Source organism: Miniopterus schreibersii, assembly GCF_964146895.1.
Source record: "Miniopterus schreibersii genome assembly, chromosome: 6".
Classification (NCBI taxonomy): Eukaryota; Metazoa; Chordata; class Mammalia; order Chiroptera; family Miniopteridae; genus Miniopterus; species Miniopterus schreibersii.
In genome coordinates, this window is record NC_138107.1 from 64,160,347 (window position 1) to 64,176,953 (window position 16,607).

The 16,607-nt window shown below is 38.4% G+C and overlaps 1 protein-coding gene across 3 annotated transcripts in view; it reads left to right on the forward strand.

Moving 5' to 3' along the window:
* Nucleotides 1-675: 675 nt before the first annotated feature.
* The window catches only part of HSF2 (heat shock transcription factor 2), a 31,175-nt gene continuing 15,243 nt past the window's right edge, over nt 676-16,607 (forward strand). For all 3 annotated transcript variants that reach the window (XM_081140137.1, XM_081140138.1, XM_081140139.1), the window contains exons 1-4: nt 676-891; nt 14,063-14,171; nt 14,319-14,446; nt 15,343-15,467. In XM_081140137.1, the coding sequence (XP_080996263.1) occupies nt 799-891; nt 14,063-14,171; nt 14,319-14,446; nt 15,343-15,467 (455 nt within the window). In that variant the 5' untranslated portion in view covers nt 676-798. The remainder of the gene's footprint in view (nt 892-14,062; nt 14,172-14,318; nt 14,447-15,342; nt 15,468-16,607) is intronic.

Below are 16,607 nucleotides of genomic sequence, written 5' to 3' on the forward strand. Positions count from 1 at the left end.
ATTTATTTTAGTAGATTAAAATAATGTAAGACTATATTATGTTGAGCATATAGTGGGCATTCAATGTCTGTTGAATTAAAAACAGCATGTAAGGTGCCTATTACAGATCCTGGTTCACAGTAGTATGCACATGGTTAGTGAGATATTTAAAATCCTCTTTTTGATAAACGTATTTTAAAGGGCCCATTTTCTCCTAATTAAAACTTAAGAGCAAGGTTTCTTATTTTTACGATAGTTTCAATTTAGGGCCTAACACCTGGTGCTCGAAAGCTGCTCCCCTCGCCCATCTGAACCACTGCGCTTTCCTGCTGACCGGCGCAAAGCACTCACGCCAGCCAGCCGGCGCCTCGGGCCCGGAGGCCTTCCCGCAGCGCTCGGCCGCGGCCGGGGACCCAGCGCCGTTCCCACGTGAAACAGCCAAACACTGCCCCCGAGCCAGAGGTCCGCTACAGCGAGGGCTCTCGCATAAAGGGCGAATGAGAAGGCAGCACCCCTTTCTGCTCCCGCCCACTCCATGCCGTCCTATCCAATCGCCTTTCTCTGTCTTGTGGCCGGCGCCCGGGATTGGCCGAGAACTAGACCAGCGCCGGCTCGGAGCGCACGGGCGGAGCGTGGAGGCTTGTCCGTCACGTTCCGCCCGGGGCCTCGGGGCCTCGTTGCGCGCCCGGCGAGGCGGGGGGCGGGGCTGAGGAGCTGCTGCGCCTGCGTTGTGGGCGTTCTCCGCGAGCAGCTGCCGTCGCCGCCGACGCCACTGCTGCGTTCGGGTGTAGAACCTGGAATCCCTGCGCCTCGGTAACAATGAAGCAGAGTTCGAACGTGCCGGCTTTCCTCAGCAAGCTGTGGACGCTGGTGGAGGAGACCCACACCAACGAGTTCATCACCTGGAGCCAGGTGAGGGCCCGGCGCGGCGGCCGCCGAGCCCGCCTCACTAGCCGCCTCCTCGCTCGCTCGCTGTCCGCGGGCTGTCCCTCGCGGCCTGTGGCTCGACGCCCCGTGTGAGGCCCGTGGGGTGGCGGGGCGGCGCGGGCCTCGGCGTTCGGCCTCGCGGGGGACCCCTCGCGTTATTGTTCGCGCGGGGGGTCGAGGGGAGCCGCGCGGGGTCCTGGTGGGCGCCGCTCGCCCAGGCCGCGGTGGGGGAGGGGCGGCCGCGCGGCGCCGCGGCCTGGGAGGCCTCGTAACGGTCCTGCGGGTCAGCGTTCGGAACCGGCCGCCGGAGCGGGGCGGCGAGGAGCCGGCGGCGAGGGAGCCGCCTTACTGCACACTCGCCCGCGGTGCTCCCGCCGGGCTCGTGCGGTGCGAACCGGCCGCCGGGGGCGGGATCTCCGGCGCCGGGGTTTCCTGAGACATCCAGCTCAGCGACCCGGTTCTCACTGGACACACCGCGCTTTACAGCTTCATGAGGGCCGCAGGGAGGAGGCAGGTGTGCAAGGCAGGTGGCTGCTTATCGGGAGCGTTCAGATACTTTGTAGGAAACAGCACATTATTATTTGGGGGTTCTGAGCCGTTTGTGTGGACGGGTTTTTATAATTATTTTAATAAAAGTGCTAATAGTTGTTGAGTAACTTAGTGAGGGGCGAAAATGAATCACTAAATTTTACCATCAGTCGCTCCAGAGTGATAGATGAAATGCCATGATTATTGGTTGGATCCCAGTTCTGCCATTAAGCAGGGATGACCTTAGCCAAGCTCCTCGTCTTGTCTGGCCTGTGCTTCAACGTTGGTAAAATGAATGGGTGGCCTAGGTGATCTAAGACCCCTTCAGTTTCCAATGACTAAGATTCTAAGTAGAGTGATTTTACACGAACTGTGTCTTTGGGTTAGAAGTCACTCTTAGGCAGTTGGAATGGTTTTGTGAAAGGGAGTGGATTTTCCTTTTTGTAGATGGTCATCTGTTTGGGATATTTTCTTGGTTAGAGGTCTGGAGAAGCGAGAGCTACCTGCACAGTACCTAGCACCTGTTAAGCGACGAGTAAATGTTCTCTCTCCTCTTTCTCTCTTTCTTTTCTGTTCCTTTCCTATAATTCTCAGTTTTATTTACTTTTGTCTTAACAGGGAGCACTGTGTTGAGTACTTGACGTTTTTGACTACTATAACATCATATTCTGCCTTACTTTTTTATACCTTCCTTCTAGGACTTAATCTTCTTGAAGGTCGGTATCATGAACTGGATGGTATTAAGCATTTGATGAATTCTGTACACTTGTACAAAGAAAGGTGAAAATAGGGAAGCCAGCTGCCTGCATGTACTTAAAAATAAACAGATGTCTCATGCTTTCATCAGTCAGAAGGATTAAAAGTTGACAAGGATGGATCAGCACAGACTGCTGTTACTCAGTCTTGTTTTCGTGTTGGAGATTGGACTGGGAGTCTTCCCCCCCCACCCAAGCTGACTTTATCATACCTTTTTGACTTTCATGGGCCTTCTTGTTTTTATTGCCTACAAATGGTGCATAAGTATATTGGTAATTGGTTGAAATTAAGGGCATTATGTTGGTGGCAGGTCTAATAAATTCTCGTTAGACAAAATATTTTAACATCCTTATTTTATGAGCAATATCAAATGTAGAGAGTTTCATACTAACCTATAAATGCATTATTTTATTAATCCTAAGCCAAATAAGCAACTTAAAGTCATTCTTATTTATCCCATTAGGACTAAACTTAAATACACATTTTCTAATACATAATGGGACAATTAAAATATAAACTCAGTGAGGGCAGGGATAGTATCCATGCCAGGGACAGGGTAGGTACTTTCAATAAATGTTTGATGAATCAATGAAATTCTTGAAATATATAATGAGAGTGATAAGTATGATAAAGATAGAATTATGCCTGAAAAGAATATTAGAAATCATCTAGTTTAGCCTTATCATTATGCAGATGAGGATTTGAGGCTTAGGTTAAATTAGTTGTTCATAATTACAAAGCTAGCCATTATTTGAGGTGGGAATCTAACAGATTCCTGACCTTCTACATCAGTGTTCCAGCAACATCACTACACTTAATACAGGGTGGCACAGTATTTAGTTACCAAAGTGTTACCCTTTCAAGACAGTGGACAGTTCTCGATTGATGTTGTCTAGGGCTAAAGCTTAGTGGCTTAGGGAAGCTGTCTCTCACTCTGCCACAGATTTTTCCAAAAGCAGTGACAATGAAAGATAAAACTTTAATTAAACAATAATGTTAAATGGAAAAACCAAAATAAGTTACTCATCTTTTAGAAGTTGCTATTTAAAAAAAAATTGTTTCTGATTTCCCTCAAACTTGTCTTGCTGAACTTTTGTTGAGGTAATTTAGCATTTATACTATTTCAGTGAAAATCATTGGGCAATTTTATGCAAATTTTTTTTTTCACTAGTAGAAAATAACTTACTCCTTTAGCTTGAGTGTAAGGGAAGGGGAGAAAACTCTTACCAACTATAGTTTGAAAAGCTTGGCTTAATATTCCTAAAGCCTTATATAACTTTAGTTTTCTTTGAAACTTGTAATATGACAAAAATTAAAAATGAAATCATATCGCCATTCTCATTAATTATAGAAATATTCCAAACAATCAAAATTATACTAAGTGTGTTATTGATTCAAATAATAGAAATATCTTTAGATCCAGTGTCTTTAAGACATATTGTATGTGTTTTATTTTTCCCATATTCTCCCCATGGAAGTTTTTTGTTTTTGTTTTTAAATATATCTTTATTGATTTCAGAGGGAGGGAAGGAGAGGGAGAGAGAGAAAGAAACATCAATGATGAGAGAGTCGTCACTGATCAGCTGCCTCCTGCACACCCCGGACTGGGGATCGAGCCTGAAACCCGGGCATGTGCCCTGACTAGGAATCGAACCGTGATCTGGATCCTGATCGGGATCCTAAGTCCATGCTCAACCGCTGAGCCACACCTGGCCAGGCTGGAAGTTACTTTTTACTTTCTTTTTTTGTTCTTTCAGTTCCTGTAACTTCAAAATTTTATGGAGCTATTTTGGCTCTGGTAAGTAGTCTATTGCTGAGTCAAGGACAGATAGTAATATTAGACAACCTAAAGCTGTTTCTATTGTGAAGGGGTCCTAAACGGAGGATACAGGTTTAACTTGGAAGCAGCTGAGGAAACTTGATATACAGAGATGAGGTTGTGGAAGTTGAATGGAAGTTCTTGCCATTGATAGTGAGAAGCAGCCTTCACTGCTATTGATATTTGATGCTTGTGTATGTTGAAGTGAAGCAGTTTAAAAAGGGGGAAAAACTGGAAAGTCATTGTTTTGCCAGTGTTACTACCTTTGTCTCTGTTCTTCAGATTGCTTGAGAAGACCATGAAGTGATTTCCACTGAAGACCTTGTATCTACCGTTTTTGTGCCCTTTGGCATTCTGTACTTCCCTATCCCTCTCAAGTCGTCAGAGACGAATTTGGAAATAGGAAAAGAGTGCAAAAACAGAATTTTTTGTTGTTGTTAATCCTCACCTGAGGATATTTTTTTCAGTTGTTAGAGTAGAAGGCCTGTAGGGAGCGGGGGAGAGAGAGAAACATCGACATGAGAAAGACACATTGACTGGTTGCCTCCTGCACGTACCCCGACTGTGGAGTGAACCCACAACTAAGGTAAGTGCCCTTGACTAGGAATCGAACTTGAGACCCTTCTGTGCACAGGCCAGTGCTCTTAACCACTGAGCCACACCGACCAGGGCTGTAAACAGAATTTGTCCAGTGTTCTCTAGCTATCTTGGTTGAGTTTTTTCTGTAGGCCCTTAGACTTCCCAATGTTCTGTTATTGTTTGAACTTCTTAGCAACCATTGAGTTATTCCAGTATTCCCAACTGAAAACAAGAAAGGCCTCAAGTATGGCAGAAATCCATCTTAGATGGGCCTACAGAAAAGTTGAAAGATTCATTGAGAAGTGTTTTTAGTTTGTATACACAAGAGAGAATGAGCTCAAGACTCGGAAGGAATGGCTGTTGAACATTAAGAAGTTGTAGATTGCCTTGGTCAGTGTGGGTTCAGTGGTTAGAGCATCAGCCCTGGGACTGAAGGGTCATGGGTTTCATTCCCTGTCAAGGGCACGTATCTGGGTTGCAGGTTTTGGTCCCTGACCCCTTTCAGGATGCATGTAGGAGGCAACTAGTCGATGTGTCTCTCACATCGATGTTCCTCCCTCCCTCCCTCTCTAAAAATCAATGGAAAACATATCCTCAGGTGAGAGTTAACCAAAAAAAAAAAAAAAGGTTGTAGGCTGATGGTTTTTAATAACCTTGCAAATTTCTATTCTGAAAAATGTTTTGAAGTAATGGGGCTGAGGTATTAGATTTTTAGTAAGAATTTTTAGATGTTTTTGACCAAGAGGGCCAATTTGAGGAATAACAACTTTAATACTTTTCAGAAGCTTGTCAACATTTATGAGAGAGGCCTAAAGAGAAGCTACCCCTTTCTCCCACTGCACTCAGGAATGGCTTCTGCCCCGTGTAAAGTGTGTAGGGAGAGTCCTGGGTTGTATTGCTTGAGCCTCACAGGTCTGAACAGCAGTAAGGTGGAATGTTTGCACTCAGAGAGGTTATTTACTAATTTTAGAGTGGAGACTGCAGGAATACCATAAGTGGAATCAGAATGATATGAATGAATGAGGGGTGTGTTTGAGAGAGAGAGCACGCAGAAATAACCAAGAGGCATTCATCTCTTCATTTGATATAATCCAAGACTTGAAATTCTAAAAATAAAGTTTGCTCTCCTGTGGCCATAAATTTATTTCACTCACAAATATTTATTGTGAATCTGTTATGGCCAAACAGTGTGCTAGCACTAGGAATTCATTCAGTAGCGAACAAAGTGTCTGCCTTCATAGACCTTACATTCTAGTGAAGGATACTGATAATTAAAAAGTTAGCAAACACAAATAATGTAATATAGTTAGTGTAAGTGCCATAAAGGAAACAAAGCAGGTTAAAAAGAGAGAATATTGATTTACGGTCCAATTAGGAGACAGAAGTCACACAGTTTTTTGAACAAGAAAAGTTTAATAGAATTGCTAACTATATTAGGTAAATTAGAGTAAAGAAAACTCTAAAATATAGGAGTAGCAGTTATAAGAAGCAGCCATCACTGCTAGGGCTAACACAGACTACCAAAGTAAGAGTCCTCTTGCCTAGTCTAAGATCCTGGCCTTGTTGGAGAGAGTATGACCCTGTCTCACTGAATGGCAAAGAAGTTACTGGTGCCACACTGGTGGAACTTAATGGAAATTCATCCTTCAGAACTTGCCAGGAAATACAACCTCTAGGGTAGAGGTTGGCAAACTGTGGCCATGAGGCAGCCGTCTGTTTTGCAAATAAAGTTTAATTGGAACATAGCTATTATTAGTTTATTACATATTGTCTATATAGTTGCTTTCTTGCTACAAGGGCAGACTTACGACCTTGTGAGCTACAAGCTTAAAATATAGGGTGTCCCAAAAAAATGTATACACACTTTGATTATAAAGTCAGTGTTTATTAACATATAGTTCATTTTCAAAATTTAAAATAATCTAGAATCATTTCATTTAGTATTTGTGTGCCCTCAATTTGTCAGCTGTTGCCAGTTTTGTACTGTAAACTTGATCTTTTATTTATCCCCATTAAAAAGTCTAGTGGATAAATTTGCTTTGTTTAAAGCTTAGTCTGGCTTCACCCATTATTTCAAATCAGTTAAACCTGAAAAAGAGTGAAAATTAAATGAGTTATTAGCTGTTAAAGTCCCCCCAAAAATGTATACATACTTTTGAATAATTATGGAGGCAGTGTTTGTACTGCAAGTGTGTTTCGAACTTCCAATAACATTTTAGGATGAATTTCCTTTGTTCAAAGCTTAGTCTGGCTGAAAAAGAAACATCAGTTGAGCTATCAACTGTTAAAGTGTGTATACATGTTTTTGGAACACCCTGTATTTACTATCCAGCCCTTTAAGAAAATGTTCATCAGCCCTTGGTCTAGAGTACCCTAGAAAGCTGTTCATGGGGAGATGTCTTATTAGAGATACTTGAATTTGGGGTCTTCCAGGGAAGAGGGAGTGTTGGGGGAAGCTGCTAGCCTTGTGGTGCTGCTGTCCATATACTATAAGAGCTAGGTGCTGGAGAACCTGCCTGCCCTGAAGGATCTTGTTAAGGACACACTGGAATCAGGAAGGAGAATGCTTTCCTCTTAATTCTTTCTAGACTCTTCCATTGACAAAACTTAATACCATACTAGCTAGAAAAAGAAAGCTATTTATGGAACCCAGCTCCATGTTTATGGAACAATGAAGAATTAATTTGGAGCAATAAACTAATAACTTGCATGTAAAATGACAGAGATTTGTGTGTATTTTAGGTAATGAGGAAAGCTTCTCTGAACAGTTGACTTTTGAGCTGAGACTTGGATTAGAAAGGATGGACCAAAGGGAAATGGCAAATGTTAAAGACCTTGAACATGGCATTTTTATGTGATTGGAAAAGGCCCATGTGGGTAGAGTGTCTTTAGAGAATGTGAGGTCGGAAAGGTAGGCAGGAGAAGATGGTATAGGGCCTTAGGGCTGTGGTGAGGAGATTGGAGATGAGGGAACTAGTTAGAAGATTATCACAGTTTCCCACTACGGTATGGAATATAGTGTGGTTGGGACTAGGATAGTAGCAATGAAAGTGGTGAGAAGTAGTCAGATTTGATAACCTACTTTGAAGGCAAAGCTGCATAACTTAACTGATAAATTGGCTGGAGTTGGAGGAGGGACAGAACTAGTTTTGACTTGAGCAGCAGTATGAATGATGCTACCATTTGCTAAGATGTGACAAGATTGGGAGAAATGCAGGTGAGGCCATATTATCTTGGGCCATGTTAACTTTGAGATTATAGATGGATCACTAGTAATACTTGAAAATTATTTTATTTTGCTTACATTTTCATTGACCATATTTATTCATGGTTACACCTAATTTTTTTTTTTAAATCCTCACCCTAGGATATGTTTTATTGATTTTCAGAGAGAGAGGAAGTGGGGGGGAGAGAGGCATCGATCAGTTGCCTCCTGTACGCACTCTGACTGAGGATCGAACCTGCAATCTAGGTTTGTGCCCTGACCAGGAATTGAACCTGACACTCCAACCGAGCCACCCAGCCATGGCTGGCCACACCTAATTTTAAAGGAGGTGGGGAGGTGCAGTTTTAGCAAGGAGAATGAATATTTCTGAACAGCCTGAATGACTTCTACACTCCAAAACATCCATGTGGAAATCTTGAATAGGATGTTTGGATGTAAGACGTGTTCAGGGTGAAGTTTGGAGCTTGTGAGTGGTAAAAGCCATGGGACTGGATGAGATCATCCAGGGAGACAAAAGAAGATAGAAGGAACTGGAAGATAGAGTATTCCAACATTTAGAGGGTATGAAGAAAAGAATAATCCAGCAAAAGAGAGAAGAAACAATGAGAGGAAAACAGACGGAGATCATAAAAATTAATGGAAGAAAATGGTTCAAGAAAAGAGTTGGTCAACTGTGTTATATACTGTTATGAATATTCTTATCCACCTTTCCTGGTGTATATAAGCAAAATTTTTTCTAAAATATATACATGTACGTTGAAGGGTAGAATTGCTAGAAAATAGGGTATGAAATGTTTAACCTCAAATAGTTCACGTTGTTTTCCAAAGAGATCAAACCAGTTTATACTCTTAGTTATATATGAGGTTTTTCATTAACACACATCTTCAGAATTTGATTTTATCATTTTTACCAATCTAGTGGATGTATTATCTCAATGAGCTCTTAATTTATAATTCCCTGATGACTAATAAATTCAAACACCTCTTCGTATTTATTGACCATTTATGTTTCCTATTCTATGAAATGTTTGATCATTTTTCTATTGGGTGGTTTATCTTTTATTACTTGTAGGAACTCTTTGTATATTTTGTATATTCATTTTTTTGGATATGTGTGCTGCCAATATCTTCTCTCAGTTTGTGGATTGTCTTTTTACATTCTTTTGATGAGCAGAAGTTCTTAATTTTAGTATAATTTTAAATATATCAGTCTTTTTTGTGGTTTATGCTTTTTTTCCTTTAGGATGTTTTTCCTTACCTCCTCCAGAGAGAAAAATACTTTCCGATCTCCTTTTCTTCTGAAAGTTTTAAAGGTTTACATTTCATATCTTAATCACCTGGAATTGATTTTTATGTTGTATGAGGGATCCAGTTCATTATTTTCCGTATTAATATTTAGTTGTCCTAGCCCCTTTATTGAATAGTTTCTGCTTTCCCCAGTGATATGTATTGCTACCTCTGTCTTCTAGCAAAATTCTATATTGTGGTTTCGTTTCTAGGTTCCCTGTGCTGTTCCATCAGACAATCGCATATCACAGGCCCTTATCACATGTAATTACTGTAGCTTTATAAAAAGTCTTGCTTTTGGGAGGGCAACTTGTTCTTCACGAGTGCCTTAACTGTTGTTGGTCTTTGATCTTCCATGTATGTTTTAAAATCAAGCTCTATTTTTTTAAAAAACCTATTGGAATTTTTATTGGAATTGTGTTGAAACTGTAAATCAGACTAGGGAAAATGGATATTTTTGCAGTACTGAGTATTCCCATGAACAAGGCATATTTTTAAATTCATTTTATTTAATAAAGTTTTATAATTTTTTGTAGTTAGGTCTTGCACATCTTTGTTAGATTTTTTTTTCCCTAGGTATTGTGTAAATAGTGTCCTTTAGTTAAAAATACAGTTCTGACTGTTGCTGGTAATTAGAAATACAAGTACCATTTGTATATTGATAATACCCTAGTGAGCTAATCATTTTTACTGACTTGGTTTCTCTTAAGTGTAACATCTGTAAATGACAATTTTGTTCTTTCTTTTACAACCTTATACCTTTAGTTTGTTTTCTTTTGCAGTGGCTAAGACCTCAGTAAGAGTGTCAAACAGCAGCAGTGGTCATGGGATCCCTTTTCCTTATTTTTAAAGGGAACATTTTTAATGTTTCTCTTTTAAGTACTAGCTGTTAAAATTGAGAGTTTTTAATTTATTTTTGTTGTTGTTGATGTCAAACTTAATTGGGTAACTTAAAGGGGAGAGAGGCATGCCAGGATGAAGGATACAGGAAAAAGTTGATTACGAGTAGGAAGATAGGGTTGTAATACCCAACAGGATGAGAATATAGTGAGTTAAAGAACATTGTGTAAAAATGTTGACAATAGGAAATCTAAGTGTGAAATTAGAGATTGCAAGGGCAGAGGTGTAGATGTAATAATCATCACACATAATAAAATCAGTAATTAGATACACTGGTGTGGGTGAGATTGCCCAAGGAAAGAGTGTAATAGGTACTATGGTCAAGGATAGAAGCCAAAAACACCCTACCTCTTGGTGGGTGGAAGTCAGTTAAAAGGAAATGTAAGAAATAAGAGAGCCAATGGTGTGTAGTTTCAAAGCCAAGAGTAGAGCATTTAAGGAAGGGATTGTCAGTAATGCCAAATGAAATGCCACAGAGAGGTGTAGGAAGATGAGGACTGAAAAGAGGGCATTGAATTTGGCATTTGACATTTTAGAAAAAAACAGTTTTAGTTGAGTGAGGGAAACAGAAACCATTTTTTTTAGTGAAAGTTAGTTGATGGGCCTGAATTGGAGAAAGAGACTAAAATATTTGTTCAATTTTGCAGTAAAGGAAAGATAAATGGGGTGGGTAGATTGAGAGGGAATTAAGGCAGAGGGAAAATCCTTTGAAGATAGGGAAAAATGTATGCATTTATAATTTATTACCTAATAACCAGCAGTAGTTATTATTAGACTTTTTAAATTTTGCCAATCTAATAAGTGAAAATCATTTGTTTTGCTGTACATTCAATTATGAATGAAACCAAGTCTCCCTAAAATTCACATTGTTGTTTTTTATTTGTTAGAAATTTTTAACCAGTGCAGTTAATCTCTCATCATAAATGTTTAAAATATTTTGATAATGGTCTTTCAACTTTATTGAATCTTTTTTAATGACTTTATTATCAGTTAAGTTTAGACACAAGTAACAGAAAGCCAAACAAGAGTGCCTTAAACAAAAGGATGAATTTTTCTCTTACATCTGAAGATGCCCAGTCATCCTGTTTTTTTTCAGCCATACTTACTTAGTTCCTCTACTTCAGTGGTTTGCTGGAGCTCTGTCCAAGTTTCAAGCAGGTATATGGAATATAGGAGTTTGACAGTTTTAATCTCTCCCCTTGTAGAAGCTTTTCTGAAAGTTCCACTTAAAATATTCTACTTTTATTTTGTCAGGTGTGTTATTTGATCACCTCTAAATGTAAGGAAGACTGAGAAATGCAGTTGCAGCATCAAACAAAATTATAATTCAGTTAGTAAGAAAATAGAGGATCACCCATGTTGTTGCATATTGCAGGATCTCTTTTTTTAAAAGGTGTATAATGTCCCATTGTGGGACATATGTATAAATATATATAATTATTTTTACAGATGAACTTCAGTACTGAATATTTCCTTGCGTTGGCAGCTCTTCACCCTGCCTCCAAAAATCTTACCCCCCCCCCCAACTGAGAGAGAATTGATCAATTTAAGGAGAATTGACAGTTTCACAACTGTGTATTTGTCCCTCAGTAGTTTAATATTTTCTGAAAGGTCTTGTATATTTTAAATTTTATTTTTAGATACTAGACACTTTTTAATTATTGGAACTTTTATTCCATTTTATTTTTAATTTTGTTGTGATAAAATATACGTAACGTAAAATTAACCATTTTTTTAGTCGTCACCCTAGGATATGTGTTTGTTTTTTTATTTTTAGAGAGAAAGGGGAGGAGGGGAGAGAGAGAAACATCAATATAAGAGAAACATCCATCAGTTTCCTCCCATACATGCCCCGTTCAGGGATCTCACCCTTTACCTAGGTATGTACTTTGACCGAGAATCGAACCTGCACCGTTTTGGTGTAGGGATGATGCTGCAACCAGCTGAGCCACCCAGCCAGAGCTAAGCTTTTTAACCATTTTTAAGTATACAGTTCAGTGCCATTAAGTATATTCATACTGTTATGCAACCATCACTACCATCCATGTCAAGAATGATTTTATCTTCCCAAACTGAAGCTTCATAGACAATAACTTCCAGTTCTCTCCTTCCTCCTAGCTTAATAACTACTGTATCTATGAATTTGACTATTCTGAATACCTCAGATAAGTGGAAATATACAGTATTTGCCCTTTTGTGATTCGTTTGTTTCACTTAGCATAATTTCTTCAAGGTTCACCCATGTTTTTGCCTGTCTCAGGTTCCTTCCTCTTTAAGGCTAAATAATATTCCATTGTGTATATATACCACATTTTCCTTATCCATTCATCTGTCAGTGGACATTTGGGTTGCTTCTACCTTTTGGTTACTGTGAATAATGTTACTATGTACATGGGTGTACATATATCCTTTCAGGCCTCTGCTCTCAGTTCTTTTGGGTATATACATAGAAATAGAATTATATGGTAATTCTCTTTAATTTTTTGAGGAACTACCATACTGTTTTCTATAGTGGCTGCACTATTTTACATTTCCACCAGCAATGCACAGGGATTCCAATTTCTCTTCATCCTCACCAACACTTGTTTTCTGTATGTTTCCCTCCCCCCCATGTGTGTGTTTTAATAATGACCATTCTAATGGCTATGAAATGGTATGTGGTGGTTTCGTTTTTCATTTCCCTAATGATTAATGGTATTAGACATCTTTTCATGTGTTTATTGGCCATTTGTATATCTTTGGAAAAATGTCTATTCAAGTCCTTTGCCCATTTCTAATTAGATTGTTTTTGCCATTGTTGAGTTGTAGGGGTTCTTTATGTATTAGGGATATTAACCCCTTGTAAGATGTGTAAGTTCCAAATATCTCCAGTTCCATGGGTTGCCTTTTCACTTTCTTGATAGTGTTCTTTACATAAAAGTATATAAGTCTGAGGTAGCCCCATTTGTTTATTTTGCTTTTGTTGCTTGTGCTTTTGGTATTATCCAAGGAATCATTGCCAAATCCATCCATTATCATGAAGCTTGTCCTTATGATTTCTTCTAAAAAATTTTTAAGTTTAGGTCTTTCATCTATTTGAGTTAATTTTTCTATGTGATATAAGATAAAGATTCAAACTTCATTCTTTGGCATGATTTTCAACATCATTTGTTGAAAAGACTGTCCTTTCCTCATTGGCACCCTTATAAAAAAAATCCTTGGATTGTATATGCTAGAATTTATTTCTAGGTTCTGTTCTGTTCTGTTCTGTTCTGTTCTATTCATCTGTCTTTGTGCTAGTACCATGCTGTTTTGATTACTGTATTTTTGTAAGTTTCACAGTTTATTTTTTTGTATGGAAGAACACTAGTGACTTTAAGTATTAATTTGTAACCAGGTACCTTACTAAATTCTCTTACAGTTTTTCAATTGATTGTACAAAGATATAATTATGTCTGTTGCAAAAATGATAATACTTCACTCAAATATATCTTATTAATTGTGTTGGCTTTAAAACAATATTAAGCCCTGGCCTGTGTGGCTCAGTGGTTAGAGTGTAGGCCTATGCACCAAAGGGTCTCGGGTTCGATTGCTGGTCGAGGGCATGTACCTGGGTGGCAGGTCCAATTGCTGTATCTCTTTTCACATTGATGTTTCTCTCTCCCTCCTCCCCATTTCCTTCCACTCCTTCTAAAAAAAAAAAATCAATGGAAAAAAATATCCTTACTCCTTGAGTGAGGATAAAAAAACCCAACCACCAATATTAAATAATTATGCTGGCTACATATTATATTTATTTTTCTTGTTTCTGATTTAATGGAAATTTTTTTAATATTTCACCATAGAGTATGATGCAGGTTTTGATTTGAGACTTACTCTTAAAGCTTTTGAAGTTGACATGAAAAAGGTTAATTGCAGCTTGACACTTAATTGGAGTTTGTTTCTTGTTGCCATTAACAGATATAAACTGTTCATCTGAATTACCATAAAAGGGTTGCCCAGTTTGGGGTTCATATATACCATTTAGTGTCACAGGACTTCAACTAATTCCTTCCAACTAATTGACTTTTTTATTTTTTCAGAATGGTCAGAGTTTTCTGGTTTTGGATGAACAAAGATTTGCAAAAGAAATTCTTCCCAAATATTTCAAGCACAATAACATGGCAAGCTTTGTAAGACAACTGAATATGTGTGAGTATGGACAGCAGTTTATTTAGAGTACTTTCATCAGCCAATGATTACGCCATTTTTTCCCATTAGGAAAATATGCTGCATAGAAGCACCATTAATTTTTTACTTTCCTCCGTTTTAGCCATCTAAATTTTGAATCTTTTTCAGATGGTTTCCGTAAAGTAGTACATATTGACTCTGGAATTGTAAAGCAGGAACGAGATGGTCCTGTTGAATTTCAGCATCCTTACTTCAAACAAGGGCAGGATGACTTGTTGGAGAACATTAAAAGGAAGGTGAGCTATTGTTAACATGATTTAATTGGGGCATTACCATGTCATATACTTGGCCAAAACTTATATTTCACTGTTGAAGTTAATGCATAGAAATACACTGGTGTTCTTTGTTGGATAACTTAGACTAACAAAATTTTAATTACCCCTTCTTTTTTTTTTTCCTGGTGTTAAACTATATTGAGTGCTCAAACATCTTTAAAGGGAAGGAAAATGTTTACATTCTGACTGAGGGTGAGGAGTCATTCATATTGGGATAGCTCACTCCTTTTAATTTAGCTTAAAAAATGTAAACTCCTACTAGAATGTAAGCTCCCTAGAGGGCTTTTTATGTAGTTCACTGCTGAATTCGAATGCTCAGAATAAGTCCCTTGCATACAGCAGGCACTGCTGAATTCGAATGCTCAGAATAAGTCCCTTGCATACAGCAGGCATTTAACAATACAGTTTTGAGTGAACTTTTTTTGAAATAGGTATTTTTATCAAATCCCCAAGATGGTAGGGGGTGGGGTGGGCCGTAAAAAGGTAGTGGACCATGAAAGAAAATGGCCTAGCATGAAGCTATTACTGCATAAATTTAATTAAATGTGGAATGGGATAAAGAGGCTTGGGGAAATTACAGAGAGTTTGACGGAAGGAAATGGGAGGGGAGCTCCTAAGGTGTCCCTGCTTGTGGAAACTTACCCACACTAAAAAAAAAAAAAAAAAAAAGACTGATTATTCCTTATTCTCTCTCTTTGAGCTATGAAGTGTATTCTTTCCCTAGAATCCTATCCTGGGCCTTTTGGAACTGGATCTCACTTCCTGAACAGGCTATAAAAACCTCTTTAGAGGGAAGCTTTGAATTACAATCTTGGCATTTAGTATTTGTTTGATGTCCTAAATTTGCTTTTTGAAAGGTTTCATCTTCAAAACCAGAAGAAAATAAAATTCGTCAGGAAGATTTAACAAAAATTATAAGCAGTGCTCAGAAGGTTCAAATAAAACAAGAGACAATTGAGTCCAGGCTTTCTGAGTTAAAAAGGTAAAGTATCATTTCCAAATATAATTCTAATATGGGAGAGTTGATGTGTTGTGTGTTGAGAGTTGAAGGTTGGTGCTTTAAGTACTTTTAGATCATGTTGAAACCAAGATCAAAGATCATTTTTCTGTGAGTATTGGTTCCCTTTTGTTTTTTATTTGTAGCCATAGACTTTATCCCAATATTGTATTTTCATAAAGGTGGTCGAAAGAATATAAAAACCTGGGCATTCAAAACAATATGATGCACGTGCCTTACTGACAAAAGAGTAGATCTTTAAGTTGGTGTAGGAAATAGGATTCTACATAGGTTAGCTTTTATATGATCCATACATATGAGGGCACACAAAGTACTCCATGTGTTACCCATTCTTTTATGGTGGTTTTTATCTACTTCTCTGTGTGACCTATCTCTTGAAAAAGCAGGGCATAAAAAATAGGGAGAAAAGGACACAAGAGACTTGCCCTATTTGATATTTATTTTACATACACTGGAGAAAGTATTATTCAAACCTTTAATCTACAGAAAAATGCTGTGTTTTGTTTTACTACAGTTCTTGGCACCATTATTCTAACTTGCCATAATAACAGCTTGTATATAGAGTTGATGTGTATTACTTTTTTTTGTAAGAAGGTGGGATTTTGCTTATCCTAATAGATGTACAGGTCTTGAGAATAGATATTTTGTGTATTTTCTCTCCCATTTTAAATATGGGCCATTAGTTTATTTTTAAGTATCTTCATTAAAATAGTAACAATGGACTTTAATTCCCTTTTTGACTAAGCCTTAATTTTAAGTTTCCCCATTTTGCATATTTTATTTAATTACTTATGCTGGTTTACTGTATGTATCTTATGTCTACTGAGGTGCCCTTGACCCAGCTCTTTGAATTTCAGGTTGTCTTTAAGGAATGGGATCTCAAATTTATTCTTTAAGTCTTAGGCAGATTACAGTATCTTTAAATAATTCTGAGTCAGAAAAAGTACAGTATTTTTTCGGTAAGTATTAAAGAGTCACATTTTCAACACCCTCTATTTGTAAATCCAGTTCTTTTTGTAATAGTTTGGATTGAGGAAGATGGCTTTTGTGGAAATTAAAAAAAGAATGAAAATTAAACATTTAGGACGTAGATTATCCTTAATG